Below are 16,629 nucleotides of genomic sequence, written 5' to 3' on the forward strand. Positions count from 1 at the left end.
TTAATAATTATTTTCAAGCAAGATGAGTTAAGGATTAAATTAGAAGGATTAATATTTAGTGTTTTCATTTTTAGATGCTTATTGTGAGCTGCACACTGGACAAAATTAAACCCTTCTGTTACCTCAGGAAACTTAGCATCTTGAAAATTATGTTTTCCTTTAACATTTTGTCTGTTGTTTTATGAGATGGTCAATCTTTAAAAACTCCAGGTTGGGGGGCTGGAGCACAGCGGGTAGGGCATTTGCCTTGCACGTGGCTGACCCGGGTTCAATTCCCAGCATCCCATATGGTCCCCTGAGAACCTCCAGGGGTAATTCCTGACTGCATGAGCCAGGAAGGAGTAACCCCTGTGCATCACCAGGTGTGACCCAAAAAGTAAAAAAACCAGAAAAACAAAAACCTCCAGATTTAATTTTTTTTTTAAATTTTTGGGCCACTCAGCAATGCTCAGGATTCTGTGCCAGGGACCACTCCTGGTGACACTTGAAGGACCATATGTGGTGCCACAATTTTTTTGCTTATTTTGTTTTGGGGTCACACCTGACCATACCTGGCTATGCTCAAGCTTACTCTTGGCTTTGTGTTCGGGGTTGCTCCTGGAGGGCTCAGAGGACTATTTGAGGTAATGGGGATCAAACCCAGGTCAGCCAGAAAGTGCCTTACCAGCTATACTATCTATTTAACCCTTGGGGCAGTGGCAGGAATTGAAGTGGGGTTGGAAGCATGCAAAGCAAGTGCCATAATCCTTGTACTCTCTCTGGCTCTGATAATCCATGTTTGATCCCAGGTAACATAAGGTCCCTTGAGCACTACCAGGTGTGACCCAAAGAAGTAAACAAAAGGTGTTGGCTTAATTTCATATACCATTAATTAATGCCCAGTAAACTAAAACTTTGTTATAATATCTTTTTTGTTACATAGGTATCTTATTTTAATGAAAGTAGATAAATCAAAGTAGAATATATATATATATATATATCGCCAAATTAAGTTTTCCATTTTTTGTAGTTTTAACTTTATGGGATTAAAAAAACAATGTCTTGATTCTGTATTTCACTTCTATTCAGCATCCCCAAAAGAGATTTCAACAGTTACTTGACTTTCAAAAAGCCATTTGAAGCTTTTTCCACTCAGAAGTTTGTATTTTCTCTTGAACGTGTATTCCTCTTTCTCTCCTCTCTCACACACTTACTTAGGCAAATTTCAATAAAAATTACTTTGCTTCACTAAAAAAAAAAAAGTTATCCAAAGAAGCCCTAATCCAATTCATTTTTCTATTCAGTCCTACATGTATTTTGTGTGTCTGTGTCTCAGAGAAGTGAAACCACCTAAGATACATATTCTTATTTAAGAAAAGTTGTTACATTTTTTAGTATTTTCCATAATTAAAAAACTGAATGTTACAAAATGTGCATATCAATCTTCTTCTGGCTGCCACTTTTATTATTTATTTTGGTTCGGGGCCACACTTAGCAGTACTCAGGAGTTACTCCTGGCTCTGTTCTCAGGGACTATTCCTGGCAGGGCTCAGGGGACTATATGGGGTGCTGGGGATTGAACCTGGGTTGGCTGTATGCAAGGCAAGCACTTTACCGGCTGTACTATTGTTCTGGCCCCCTGGATTCCAATTTTTAAAAAACTGTTTTCTCTTTGAATTTTTGGGCCGTACTGGACAGTGCTCAGGGCTTACTCCTGACTCTCTCGGTGGTACTCAGACGACAAAAAGTGGTGCTGGGGATCAAACTGGAGTTGGTGGCATGTACAATAAGTGCCTTAACATCTGTACTATCGCTTTAGACTCAAGCAAGTTTAAAAAAAAATTTAAATGAATATTACCTTATAGATAGCACAAACTGATTATTTTAGTTGTTAAGGATGATAGGTATTACATTTCTCAAACCATGGTGTTTTGGCATTTAATTTTTTGTAGTTGTTGAGACTTTGGAGAATTAGATACAAAGCACTTAGCCTTATGATTTCAATGTACTTTTAATCACACCCAGTTCTCAGTGCTTATTCTTGGCTCTGTGCTCAGGATTCACCCTGGCAATGCTCAGGAACCATATGAGATGCTGAGGATCAAATCCGGGTGAGCTGTATACAAGGCAAGCACTCTACCCACTGAACTGTATCTGGTCCTTAAGATTCCACTTAAGGAAATGTATTGTTTAAAATAACAAAATATTTAAAATATATTGTTAAATAATTGATTTCTCTTATAACTTTTGGAGGGGGTTTTGGGCCATACATAGTGGAGTTTAGGGCTTAGTTCTGACTCTCAGGTCAGGGATCACTCCTGGTGGGGTTCAGGGTACCATCTGTAGAACCAAAGTTGGCCTTGTACAAAGCAAACACCTAAGTCCCTCTATTTAGGGGAATGTGTCACCTTAAGTATGAATTTATTCACTGTAGCACTATTGTAGCACTTTCATCCGTTGTTCATCCATTTGCCCGAGCGGGCACCAGTAACATCTCCATTGTGAGACTTGTTACTGGTTTTTTTTTTCTTTTTGGGTCACACCTGGCAATGCACAGGGGTTACTCCTGGCTTATGCACTCAGGAATTACTCCTGGCAGTGCTCGGGGGACCATATAGGATGCTGGGATTCAAACCTGGGTCGGCCAATGTGCTATTGCTCCAGCCCCGTTGTTACTCTTTTTGGCATATCAAATACACCACGGGTAGCTTGCCAGGCTCTGTAGTGTGGGCGGGATACTCTCAGTAGCTTGCCGGGCTCTCCGAGAGGGATGGAGGAATTGAACCCGGGTTGGCCACATGCCAAGGCAAATGCCCTACCTGCCAGATTATAGAAATTACACAAACACTTTTTTACTTCAAGAATACCCAAAAACTAATACCAAGAAAAGATAAAATAACAAAACCTATAAAGCAAGGATTATATACTGGGAGTATAGGGAAGGTTAATCAACAAAGGAAACACTGAGCTGGAGACCATGAACGCTGGGGATCCATGTACAAGGCAAGCATCTTACCCACTGTATTGTCTCTCCATCCCCCTTTATCATTTAATGATACATTTTGGGAAAGATTTGTTCTTTTCTTAGTAGCTTCCAAAAAGTAATGATACCAACTGTTTCCGTGTTTGTGCTTTGGGCTCTCACATTTTCAAATGTTAAGTGTAGATATGAGCTTGATAATAATAATCTCCTGGGGGAACAGTGGCCAAGATAGCTCTGGTGAGGTACAGCCAGATGCAGTACCTGTATAGCATAACTTTCCCCTTTTCGCTATTAGCAGCAATAATAAAATATGAGCGAAGTAAGCCAGTGACACTTCTTGGGATCTCAAGAAGTATATAGGATGCGTTGGAATCTGGCCAGAGGTAGAAACATGTATTTATTGAATATTGTAAAACCAAAAATGAAAGTGTTGCTTTGTCTTTAGCACTCTATATACCACAAACAAAAACGGGGAGGAAAACACTTTCCGTTTTTAGGTAAGCAAAATAAGTTCATGAATTTTCTTTTTTGTGTGTGTGGGGAGAAAGGGGGCCCATACTTGGCAGTGCTCAAGGCTTAATCTTGGCTCTGCACTCAGGGATCACTTCTAGTGGGGTTTGGGGGCCATATGAGGTGAGGGGGATCAAACCCTGGTCAGTCATGTGCAAGGCAAATGTCCTACCCTTTGTTCTATTGCTCTGACATGCTTGTATTTTAAACACCATCACTCATTTGTGCAAATTTAAAAGAAGCTGCTAGAAAAAGTGGCGTATAATTTTATACTACTTACTCTGGCTCAAGTTTAAGGCCAAATTCAGTTACGTCTTCGTTATAAGAAGTGTATCTGTCATAACATTCATTCATCAAAGACTGAAAGGCTGGATGGACCAAGCATGTGTTGTTACGGACTTTTAGTTGACGTACTCTGGGGACTCCTAAAAGTATGTTTTCATAGTAGATACGACTGCTGTTCTTTAAGTCATACAACTTCTGGCTATTGTACCATGCATCCCAGTACAGACCTTCCAAAAGGGGTCCTTCCATAAACTTTGCATAGAAAGATACATGTTAAAGAAAAAAATATTTTCATGTCAGTTGTCTGTCAGAATCTATATTTATGTTTATCTATAAAAGCGTAAGTCTGATTTTGAGTATGAAAATTAAATTGTTGATGAGAGCACCATTATGATGATGATACTGATGTCTTGGGGAATATTTTTCTGGGCAGTTTGAGCCAGCAATGCTCAGGTGCCCCTCCTGGCTCTGTACTCAGGAGTCACTCCTGATATGCTGAGGGGACCATGTGGTGCCAGAGATGGAACCCAGTGTTAAGATATTTCTTTTGCCTCAAATTTAATGTTAATTAGATGGTTAGCATTTACTATTTACTGGGTACTCATGATGTACTAGGTCTTGCTCATTACAAGTATGAATTTAATTTCATTACCTGTTTTATCCTCCTCTTGTGAGGGGTACATTGAAAACTGTGTTCCAAAACATGAGTATCAGAGCTAGTCAAAGCCACAAATCATGATTTAAGGCAAATCACAAATTTACCTTAAAATTGGTTGTGTTTCTCACCCCTTCAGTTCTTGCAATAGTGACTACAATTCCTGGTTTTGCCCCCTTCCCCATTTCCTCTTAGAAAGCCCAAGTCCAGGGTTCATTCCCTGTTTTGTTTTCTGACTTATTAGCTATTAACAAAGATGGCACAGTTTTAAAAAAATAATCAGGGAAAGATCTTCCTACCTTGCACATGTGGCCCTTGATAGAGTCTCTAGCCACACACACACACACACACACACACACACAAGCTTCAACTATCTCATGACATTCATTCTCTTTCCAATTCAGTTTCACCTTTTCTTCTTCCTCTTCTTTAAGTCTATAATGCCAAACACAGTTCCCTTATAGCTTACAGCTATAAGTGCAATGTTAAAAATGTTAACATTAAAATATTATTAAAATGTTAAAAATATAATTAATACAAAGAGTCCACTAAGAACATAGGTTCTCAGTAAACTCACTGGTTGGCTAATACTAATATTTTTTAAGAAATTTTATTTATTTATTTATTTATTTATTTATTTATTTTTTTCTTTTTCGGTCACACCCGGCAATGCACAGGGGTTCCTCCTGGCTTTGCACTCAGGAATTACTCCTGGCGGTGCTCAGGGGACCATATGGGATGCTGGGATTTGAACCTGGGTTGGCTGCATGCAAGGCAAACGCACTACCCGCTATGCTATGGCTTCAGCCCCAAGAAATTATATTTATTTCTTTTTACTTAAAACACCAAAACAAGCCATATTCAACAGAGAAACATCCAGGCATTCTGGTGAGCAAAGCAGCCCGGAAAATGCTCTGGACCCGAATTGGGGCCAGCAACACCAGGGAGCCGGACGGAGGAGGTGCAGCCTGCACACCTTCTCCAGATGGAGCCCTGGCGACACTGAGCAGCAACTAACACGGCTCTGGGATTCGGGACTGGGACACATTCAAGCCGCGAGGCTGCTAATGCGGCCGCACAACCTTTTCTAAAACCTGAAAACATACAATCTTTTAACGGAAAACTAATTATCAAGTGCTTCCTTAGTAGGGCTATCTTGTTTGGGGGTATAACTCCCACAACAATAGTGAGTTTTGTGTTGAAATATGGAACGTAATCAAGGTAAAGAGAAAATGAAGTGAAATTCATCAGTTATACAGTTGGGGTGGGGGTTGGGGGTGGGGGTATACTGGGGATTTTGGTGGTGGAATATGGGCACTGGTGAAGGGATGGTGTTTGAATACGGTATAACTGAGACATAAACCTGAGAACTTTGTAACTTTCCACATGGTGATAAAATAAAAAATAAATAAATAAAATTAAAAAAAACACCAAAACAAGAAAACACATTTTGCATGCCTGCTATGTGTGCCAAGGCTTTTAAAATATAAAACCCAAAGCTATTTTATGGAAAACAGCCATATAATACCTTACCTTCCAAAAATCAGTTATGCTGCGAATAGACTTAAAGCTGGTTCTTTCTTCACCAGGCACAGAAGTGTCCAAAAATAGAGATGACATAACTTTGTTTAAGTAATACTTATGTGGGTTTACCATTCCAAAAGTTACTAAGGAGAAGAATTATAGTTTTAAAATTTAAACCCTGTTTATAAGGATTAAGATTGTATTAATTTGTTCCCAACTGTTTTCAATATCCAACTTTGTTTATCTAATAAAAAGTAATAACAGTAATTATTAAAATAGAAATATACAAACCAGGAAGTTTCCTAAAATTCTTTTGAGTTAGGCTGGCATACATTATAGCCTTAGTTTTACAAAAATTATGTAAGCAATATACATAATACCCCCACTGTTTCCTGTAGGTTTTTTTCTCTGTTGAGAGTAGCAAAATTTGAATAGTTGAGGCTAATAATTTTTTGTGGGGTGGTAGGACCACATCCAGCCCTGCTCAGGAGTTGTTCCTGGCTCTGTGCTGAGGATCACTACTGGTGATGCATGGGATAAAACTGGGTCGACTGCATACAAGGCAAATACCTATTCCTCTCCTGTCCAAGGCTATTAATATATAATGGTCTGAATCTCAACCCATAAAGCTATCATTTTTCCCTTCATAGCTTTTTTCAATGAAAAGTGAGAGAATGCATGTGGAACATTAAAATCTGCATTTTGGGCCGAAGAGATAGTACATGCTTCACATGTCGAAGGTCCAGGTTCAAATCCTGGTATCCACAGTTCACTGAGTTCTGCCAAGGGCTATCTACAAGCACTACTGAGCATGGCCACCCAGATGAAAGCAAACAAAACCTATTTAGGCACATGGTAAGATCTAAAACAATTTTATTTTATTTTATTTTTTATTTTTATTTTTTGCTTTTTGGGTCACACCTGGCGATGCACAGGGTTTACTCCTGGTTCTGCACTCAGGAACAACCCCTGGCGGTGCTTAGGGGACCATATGGGATGCTGGGAATCGAACCCGGGTCGGCCTCGTGCAAGGCAAACGCCCTACCCACTGTGCTATCGCTCCAGCCCCTCTAAAACAATTTTAACTAAAATTATTCTTTATTCTCTTCAGGAGTGAAATGGTGAGTTTTGTTGGGAGAAGTAACAGACTAAATTTACCTTTATTTTTCTACTAAAAGCTCATTAGCTTTTTTAAAAAAAAAAACAACTATTATCACCATTCTATGACAGACATTAAAAAACTATGCCTTTTTTTTTTTTTGCATGTGATGAGGGTGCTCCTAAGTAGTACACAGGAACCACGTGGCTCCTCCAGGCAATTCTCAGACAACTAGTCTGCTGGCTTAATGTGAGGGTGAGGCCCCAGGATGTGGTACTGCTCTGGCCTTGTGGTCCTGGGGACTACTGAATTACCCTGGCAGTGCTTGTGGACCTCTAGGGCTGCACCCAGTGATACTCAGACGGGAATGTGGTGCTGGGGACAGAACTGGATGCAAGATATGGGTCTTAACCCCTGTACTATCTCTCTCCCTGGCCCATGCCATTTTTTCAATGGTGCATATTACTTCACTGTACATGTTTAAGTATTACATTCTTGATTGATGGAATTGTTTTCAATTCTTCCTAATTACAGAAAAACTTTTGTTTTGGGACACACTTGGCTGTGCTTGGGGTCTACTTCCAGCTCTCTGTTGGCAGGTTACTTCTAGCAGTGCTTGTGCAACCATGTGGTGCTAGGAATAGAACTTGGGCCTGTTGCATACAAAACATGAAACCAATCTATTGAGTGCTCTCTCTGGCTCCAAAAGGCTTTATTTGGTGTGTGTGTGGGTTGGGCAACACTGGGTAGTGCTCAGGGCTTATTCCTGGCAGGACTCAGTTGACCATATGTGGTGCCAGGAATTGAATTGATATTGTCTGCATGCAAGGCAAATGCTTTAACTCTTGCAACATTTCTGTGTCCCCAAAAGACACTTAAAAATCCTTGAAAATTTTATGATCTTTTACTATTTTTATTCCCTAAACAATCTTTATAATTTATAAACCAGTCAAAGGTTTATAAATTTACTATTCATCTATATGAGTGTCTTTAGTTTTTTCAGTGAAGATCTGACTGAAACCCATTCATACAATACCAGTTAATTAGTTAACTGATGACATCCAATGGTAAGTAGTACATACCATATGTTAGGATAGTGAGTTTATATATACTGCATTTAAAGCTCTCTAGAGATAAAAATACTCTTTAATGAATGTTGTTCTCAACACATAGATAGGAAGAATGTAGGTGGAGATGTTTTCTGGGTCTTCCTTAAACACCTGAAATAATATATACCTTTCTATACCTTTTATGACTTGGTGTTAGCATATCTTAGTATTAACTCAGTGCAACAGTCAGGGGAAGAGAACAAGGCAGACACCAAGACTAGCTTGTTGGCTTCTTTTGTAGTTTGACCTATAAAACTGCCTTATAATACATTTACTTGGCTCTAAACAAAATCAAGTTAGAATACTCAAGGAAATGATTATATTCAAAGATAGAACTACCAAGTCAGAGAATTCCATCAGGCTTTGTTTGGGGGACAGCATTGATCATGGAGGGTGGAGGCAGGTGTGCTCAGAGGACAAAGTATGAACTCTAAGTCCTTTAAGCCATCATGCTGGACTCCTTTTTGTTGTTACAGTGCTGGGAACGGAACCTACGACCTCATATGTGCAAGGCACGGATAATCTCCCCACCTCATCACCATTGTTGTTAAAACTTTTCATTATATCTATGACCTAAAGTTTTGTTCCTTAAGAATTATCAATAATGAAAAAAAAAAGAATTAGCAATAGCGTCAACCTAAACAAACTTAAGATATTTATGATGTGGGGACAGACAGAGAGATACACAGGTAAGGTGTGTTCACCTTGCACTCAGTGGGCTTTGGTTCAATCCCCCATACCCCATATAGTCCTCCAGCCACCATTGAGCACAGAGCCAGGAGTAATCCCTGAGCACATGGGGACAGACATGCGAGCCAAAAACAGTCTAAGATGTGACAAAAAATGTTTGGGAATTTTAAGTCTTTAAAACTATAGTCTTTAAAACTATGAAGGCATTTTTCATCTCCCCATACTTTTATCTCTATGTCCTAGTTCCAGCAGCATCTCCATCTACATCTGGATACTTACAGATACATAAATTTATTAAAAAAATTAAGTAGAGTAATAACTCCCGAAGTGTGGTTCTAATTTCTTCTTCTTTTCTGTAATGCAGACTATGTGGAGGTCCTGTTAGATATAAAACAGTAGTTTTCCTTACATTATGCAGTACATATTGTAAATAAGCAACGGTGGAAAAACAGCAACATTTAGCTGTTACATTGATAGAAGCTCCAATACCTTCTGATGACTGTTTCTAATCTTTTGTTTGTTTGTCTTGGGGCCACACCTGTAAATGCTCTGAGATTATTCTTAGCTTTTGTGTTCAGGGGGTGATGCTGGGGGCTCCAACAGGGGCTTTCTGCGTGCAAAGCACATGCTTAGTCTACGAACTTTTTCTGGCCCTTAAGTCGAATTTTTATGAAGAAGGAAAAAATCTCTGCATTTTGCGGGGGGTGGGGGGGAACAGGTTAAGTCATTTTATGGCCGTATATCAATGAATAAACAGGGATGAACTTCCTAACACGGCGCCAGCCCCTGTCTGAGCATGAAAGAGCAAGACACAAAGCAAATCACCCCTCCCCCCCACTTCCCCTCGTGTCTGTCCTCGCTTTTCCCACTGGTCAAAACTGCAGTCTGGGATTCTGCAGGAGGGGAAAACAGCAATCTGTCAAGGTCAAGGCTCTTCACATTGACAAGGGGCTCCTGAAGTGGACCATTTGTCTAGCAGGTCACGGGAATCTCAGGCGAAGGGGACAGTGTCAGGTCCTCCCAAGGCTTCAGTTTTCCCATCTGTGAACCGGGCACCCGGAGGGCCTGTCTGACCCAGATTCCAGGGAATCTCGCCTTGCTAGACCCGCCCCGCCCTGTCCTCACCGCCGACGCGCCAACGGGATGCTTCAGACATGGTGGACCCCGACGACCACGACGCGCTTTTCCGCAGCCGTGCCTGCGCCTGCGCCGTCGCCCTGCAGCATGGGCGTGCTCCATTCCGCGCCTGCGCAAGTCCGCCTCCTGAGTGCGCGTGCGCAAGGAGAACCTTCTGGAAGGACTTCGGACTTCTTCGAGGCTGGCTCAGCTGCCCCAGGAGAGGCCGACTTCTTCAGGACTGCTTACTCTCGGGCACGTGGTCAGTCACAAGAAAATGTCCCCCAAAACCGTCTTCGCTGATAAACTTTGCTACAATTATTGGTTTATTTTGTGTCCTCACACCCTTGAAAGGTAAGTGTTTTCACCTCGTTTTATGTTTTTTAAAAGAGACGTGAATGTCTTGAAAAGACATTTAATTTTGTAAACTTTGGGGTTTCTGTTGTTGTTGTTTGGTTGGTTGCTTTTTGGCCACAGCCAGCAGTGCTCAGGAGCTCCTCGTGGCTCTGTACCCAGGGATCACAGCTGGTGGAGGGTGGAGCACCAGGTGGGGTGCCGTGGCTCGAGCCCGGGTCTGCCGCGTGCAAGGCAGGTGCCCTAGCCCCTGTGCTCTCTCTCTGGGCATTAAAAAGACGTTGTAAGAAACCAGGAAGACCTTTCACTTGCTCAAGCTCCAAGACTTTTGGGGCGACATTGCTGGGTGCTCAAGTGAGCCCTCCCACCCCGCCCCGCCCCCATGCTGCGGCAGAAATTGGTGGTTGTGATTATTCTGTTTGGGGGGTGGTGGCGAGGGCTGTTTCACTGCTGGAGCCACATCCCCACCGCTGAAATTGGTTGTTGAGGGGCACTCCTGCTGGAAAAAATCCAGTCCTCTTTCCACTATATAGACGTGACTAAAGGTTAAGAGGCTTAAAGAAAAAAAAAAAAACAAACCACAAACAAACAAACAAACTCAACCTTGGACATTATGCAGAAAGGGGAGGCCAGCCTTTGTCCTTGAATCCAGAGCTCTAGGTGACCCAGAAGCTTTGCGAAGTCTAGAAGACTTTAAAACCAGGTAAAGAAAAGACCAAACGAATTTATCTCTAAATTAAAGTGATGGAAAGCTTGTAGGACAGGACAGTCATTCTGTTGTGAAGAGGGGAAATTATAGAATCCAGTTCTGAATCTCCTCGCAGCCCACAAAGAAAACCATCAAGCTGTTTTAGATTAAAAAAAAAAAGTAGGGGCTGGAGTGATAGCACAGCGGGTAGGGCGTTTGCCTTGCACGCAGCCAACCAGGGTTCAATTCCTAGCATCCCACATGGTCCCCTGAGTATCGCCAGGAGTAATTCCTGAGTGCAGAGCTGGGTGTGATGCAAACAAAAAAATAAATAAATAAAATTAAAAAATAAAGTCACTTTTGTCATTTCCCAGAGTGAAGTTGATAAACAGTGTCTTATGAGCAGATAAGTAGCAAAACGAGGCTGTATATAGCAGTGACAATCAAAGGCCACCAAAGAAAAAAGGAGTAAGAAAGGACCTGGCAACTTTTTAGCTAAAGAGTAGTTTCAAAAAGGCAGCTCAGATAGAGAAAGGAACACCAACTAGAGGATGTTGGGAGGACCCATTCAAGTTGGAAGACAGGAGCTGAAAGTAGACTGTAGACCTATAGACCGAACACGAAGGCCACTCAATACTTCTATTGCAGGCTGCAACACCCAAAAGGAGAGAACAAAAGGGAATGCCCTGCTGCAGGGTGGGGTGGTGGGGGATGGGGTGGGGGTGGTGAGAGGGATACTGGGATCATTGGTGGAGGAGAATGGGCACTGGTGGAGGAATGGGTAAACGATCACTGTATGAGTGAAGTGCAAACACAGAAGTTCATAAGTTTGTATACCACAGTGATTCCCTCATTAAAATAAAAATAGTGGTTTCACAAAGGGATTTGCTTTTCCCTTGTATTTGGATTCCTAGGTTTTTCCAAATTATGCTTTCTTATGTAATAGGTTATCTCAATGTGGAATGTAGGAGGAAGAGACTCCCAAAATATGAGTAACTAAAATTTATGTTAAATCTGAAAAATTCCTCGGATGACTCCATGGACCTTAACGAAATCTTGAAGAACTAGAGACCCATTTGGCTAAAACCAAGTCACAATTTCAGGAGAGATAGTCATGATTAACATTACTGTTGTTAAAAAACAATTGCAGCTTTGAAGATCTTGCTGACTTTATCCAAGTAAGCATCCGAGGCATGCAGGCTAGCAGGGGGAAGTTCCAGAAGGTGAACAGAATGAGAGCCTATTTATATAAGCACATGGAAGGAAAAAGTGGATTGTTTATACAAAGCTACTTTCCTTTAGAGGATGGTGGAAGACTATCAAGCATCTTGCTGAACTAAGCAGATCAAGTGATTCCCGATTTACTGGCTTATGATTCTGTTTCTTTCTGGGCGAGAGGTCAAGTCTGTAATTAAATTAAGTCTGGGATGGTAATGTGGGGGTTAGCATAAGTGACTCCATTTTTGGCCATTTGCTTATTTTCTAGAACTGTTATTCATCGTTTTTGATGAATATTATTTCTGTATCACTATCACTGTCATCCTGTTGATTATCGATTTGCTTGAGTGGGCACCAGTAATGTCTCCATTCGTCCTAGCCCTGAGATTTTAGCAGTCTCTCTTTACTCGTTCTTCCCAGTGTTGCTGCATTGGAAGCTCTTTCAGGGTAAGGGGAATGAGACCTATCATTGTTACTGTATTTGGCATATCAAATATGCCACGGATGTAAAATATAGAAGTTTTATTTAATTTTGTTTTGTTTTTTTGGGGGGAACATACCTGGCCATGCTCAGGGGTAACTCCTGACTCTGTACTTAGGGATCACTTCTGCATGGATTGTGCGTGTCCAATGCAAATGCCATACCATACCTACAGTGTTATCTTTCTGGTCCCAGAAGTTTTATTTGAAAGATTCAGACTTGTGAACACAATTTCTTGTAAATATTTCAAATTTTATTTTAACACAAAACTATGGAGCACTCAGATAACATATACATGTTAGTATTCTATGAAGAAATAGGTATACAGTATTTAGAAAGCAGTATTAATAAAACTTTTGAGCATTACATATATTTAAAAAGTTGATATTCATAATCTAATTTTTAAGTGCATTTGACTTTACTGTTAAAAATCCCACATTTCACTATAGTTTTTTACAGTTACAAATCCAGATATCCAGATTTTTGGTGGGTTTAACAAACTAGAGAAGTAGATGTCTTAGAAGTGCAAGAGTCAAAGGATAAGTAATATTAAAAATATGTATCAGTTTATATTACCTAATTAAAGCTATAGCCTTTTAATACAGCCATGAACTTATTTCAAAAACTTTAATTGGATATATATTAATAGTGTAGTTGTTGTGTTTTCCTATGTTGATAAACTTAAAGTTCTTCACTTTCATAGAGTCCAGATTGAGCTGCCAGACGCTGAAATTCTCCTTCAGGATTAAAAGCTTGTTTTACGTCCAAACCTTTCCCATTTAGTGCTAAGTATTTGCTGAATGTTGGTCGAACACGTAACTGCTTAGGAGCTGGAAGATTCTGGTTTGGACGTTCTGAAATAGAGAAAATAAAAATTAATTGGGGGGCTGGAGAGATAGTATAGTGGATAGAACATTTGCCTTGCATGGAGCTGACCTGGGTTTGATCCCTGCTGGGTTTGATCCCTGAACCCCACCAAGAGTGCCCCCCTGTGCACAGAGCTAAGTGTAAGCCCTGAGCACTTCCAGGTGTGGCTTAAACATCAAAAAAGAGGAAAAAAAAAACCTGAGAAAACATACTCTTTTTTTTTTTTTTGAGGCTACTCAAATTTGAGTGGTACTCCCAAGCAGTGTTTGGGGGTTCAGAGACTCTGGGCTTCTCTGGTGATAATTACTAACCCATGCAGTGGGCAGTGCTAGGGCCTGAGGATGCAGTGCTGCTTAGATACCGTGGTGCCAGGGACCACTAGGGATGGGTCTCCAAGACTAAATGTAGCAATGCTTGATGGCCTCCAGGATGACACCTGGTGATGCTTGGGAGGTCAACTGGTGCCAGGGATCAGATACATGCACCCAACCCTTGAACTATTTCCTCAGCACTCAGAAAATCCGTTTTAGTTCATTAGTAGGGAAATAAAAATTTTAAAGCTGATAATCCATGTGTAAAGTTCTTTCCATTCTATAGTGTGCAGGGATTTGTTTCTTTTTTTATTTTTGGGTTAAGCCTGGCATTTGTGTTGCCAGAGATCAAATCCCAGCCTTCTACATATAAAGCATGTGATCTAATTGGGATTTGTGTTTCTTTTTTCCTTTTTAAGTTTTTTTGAGGGAGGGGTGTGTGTGTATCTTAACAAATCTTCTTGTTAGGCCCTTCATAACATTTGGCTTCATAGTGTGACAATACCTGTAACATCTAATCTTGTGTTACATGTGATCACTCCAGCTTCATTAACTGCAGACACAGTATACCAACCAGCATCTTTCTTGGTTACATCATTTATCAGCAGAGTAATTCTTCCTGTGTTATCATGATATAAGCTGAAAAAAAAAACCGCAATGAAAATGAAAGTACAGGGTTTAAATCTTTTTCTGTGTAAATGTACTTACTTTGCTTCTGACTTATAGACTTAGACAAATAGGAAGGAAAAGAAGCATTTGGAAATTCTGAATCTGCAGCTAGTCATTGACAAATGGGGGGGGGGAAAGCTCCTTAATCTTGTTTATGCCATCTGTTTTTTTGTTTTGTTTTGTTTTTGCTTTTTGGGTCACACCTGGCGATGCACAGGGGTTACTCCTGGCTCTGCACTCAGGAATTACCCCTGGCGGTGCTCAGGGGACCATATGGGATGCTGGGATTTGAACCCGGGTTGGCCGCGTGAAAGGCAAAGCCCTACCCGCTGTGCTATTGCTCCAGCCCCTATGCCATCTGTTTTTTGAGCCATTTTTTTTAATTGTAAGTAAAACGATAAATTCTAACTTTATGACTTAAATCTTAATTTGTGGAATCCGGCTTAACTAGGCTTATTTTATTTCTGTATATATTTAAAAACTAGGCACATTGATATCATAAATACATTTCAAAATATAACAGTATTCATTCAATTAAATTGGTTTAGAGATATTTATTATTATTTTTGGTGAAGCAAGATAGAGTTTATTGAAACATATTTAGAAAGATTTAGAGAGAACTACGTAGTTGAGAGAGAACACGGACTTCTCCAGAGTAGAAATAAGCAAGCAAAGACACAGACAGGCAAGCAAGATACGTGTTCAAAGGAGAACACAGGCTTTAAATGCAAGCCTTGAAATACTTATCTTACCTTATTCGATCAGTGTTGAAGCGTACCATTTCATTATTTCTTTTCCAGAAAATCTTTGGTGGCGGTATAGCTGAAACTTGGCATTCTAGCTTTGCCGATTCTCCCTCAAAAACTTTTTTGCTCTGTGGTTTATAGATAAACATTGGTGCTCTTCTGTGTTCTTTTGCTACATATGAATAAAAATGCAAGTATTTGAACTATTAAAAATATTAAGTTAAATAAAATTAATATGAAATTTATATATTTATATAAAAGTTTTAATGGACTGAACTGATGACTGAAAGGGCCAGAGTATATGCTTTGAATGAAAAAGACCCAGGTTTGGTCTCTGGCATAATGAGAATTATTGAGTGACTGTTAGCATCCTCCCTTTCCCCCAACCCCCCAATCTTAAATATTAACAGAATTAGAAGCTTTAGGTTTTTAGACTTAGTTTTAATAATTTATAATACCATTGCTTTAGAGAAATAGAAATAATCATTTTCTTCAAATAATTGGTCATAACTACATTTATCATTTTAACTATAGGCAGGCATCATGAATGATAGAAAGAATACCATACAAATGTAGGTTCAAATATTCTTGTTCCTGCTATCCAAACCATACTGAATAATTTGTTTAGATTATTGGAAGCTCGATTTTATATAACGTAAAGTAATATTTAGGTAACAGTGATTGCTATCCCTAATATACAGTATTATTCTATGGATCAACTGAGATAGTGAAAAAGTACTTTATATTCACAGTAAAATAATATACAGATATCAAAAATCATTATGTTTTTACTTATTTTCAAATGTCTGAGAGAAAAGAAAAAAAGGATTTGAATAACAGAATTTCTGAAAGAAACAAGCAGATTGGACAATGTCTTTTTTTTTTTTCTTTTTGGGTCACACCTGGCGATGCAAAGTTATTACTCCTGGCTCTGCACTCAGGAATTACTCCTGGTGGTGCTCAGGGGACCATATGGGATGCTGGGAATTGAACCCAGGTCAGCCGTGTGCCAGGCAAATGCCCTACCCGCTGTGCTATTGCTCCAGCCCCGGACAATGTCTTCTATTGTTTTTTTGAGCTTTATATCATTCTGTTTCAGGAGCTTTGGGTACAAAAATGATTTGATCAGAGTATAATCACTTGAATTAAAAATTCTCGGTCACTAGTTTTCCTCTTGGAATAAGATCCTTTTTTGTTTGTTTGCTTTTCGGGTCACACCCAGCGATGCACAGGGGTTACTCCTGTCTCTGCATTCAGGAATTACTCCTGGTGGTGCTGGGGGACCTTATGGGATGTTGGGAATTAAACCCAGGTCGGCCTCGTGCAAGGCAAATGCCCTACCCAC

General features: G+C 40.2%; 2 protein-coding genes across 7 annotated transcripts in view; both read right to left on the minus strand.

The window, feature by feature from the left end:
• PKD2L2 (polycystin 2 like 2, transient receptor potential cation channel) overlaps positions 1-9,990 on the minus strand; it is a 40,873-nt gene extending 30,883 nt beyond the window's left edge. For all 4 annotated transcript variants that reach the window (XM_004609892.1, XM_055144103.1, XM_055144104.1 and 1 more), the window contains exons 1-4: positions 9,960-9,990; positions 9,114-9,212; positions 5,946-6,079; positions 3,753-4,009 (exon numbers count right to left, since the gene is read on the minus strand). In XM_004609892.1, coding sequence (XP_004609949.1) covers positions 3,753-4,009; positions 5,946-6,079; positions 9,114-9,212; positions 9,960-9,990 — 521 coding nt within the window. The remainder of the gene's footprint in view (positions 1-3,752; positions 4,010-5,945; positions 6,080-9,113; positions 9,213-9,959) is intronic.
• Positions 9,991-12,976: 2,986 nt separating this feature from the next.
• The window catches only part of MYOT (myotilin), a 28,806-nt gene continuing 25,153 nt past the window's right edge, over positions 12,977-16,629 (minus strand). For all 3 annotated transcript variants that reach the window (XM_055142827.1, XM_004609888.2, XM_055142826.1), the window contains exons 8-10: positions 15,291-15,456; positions 14,375-14,508; positions 12,977-13,545 (exon numbers count right to left, since the gene is read on the minus strand). In XM_055142827.1, the coding sequence (XP_054998802.1) occupies positions 13,373-13,545; positions 14,375-14,508; positions 15,291-15,456 (473 nt within the window). In that variant the 3' untranslated portion in view covers positions 12,977-13,372. The remainder of the gene's footprint in view (positions 13,546-14,374; positions 14,509-15,290; positions 15,457-16,629) is intronic.

Source organism: Sorex araneus, chromosome 6 (assembly GCF_027595985.1).
Source record: "Sorex araneus isolate mSorAra2 chromosome 6, mSorAra2.pri, whole genome shotgun sequence".
Lineage (NCBI taxonomy): Eukaryota > Metazoa > Chordata > Mammalia > Eulipotyphla > Soricidae > Sorex > Sorex araneus.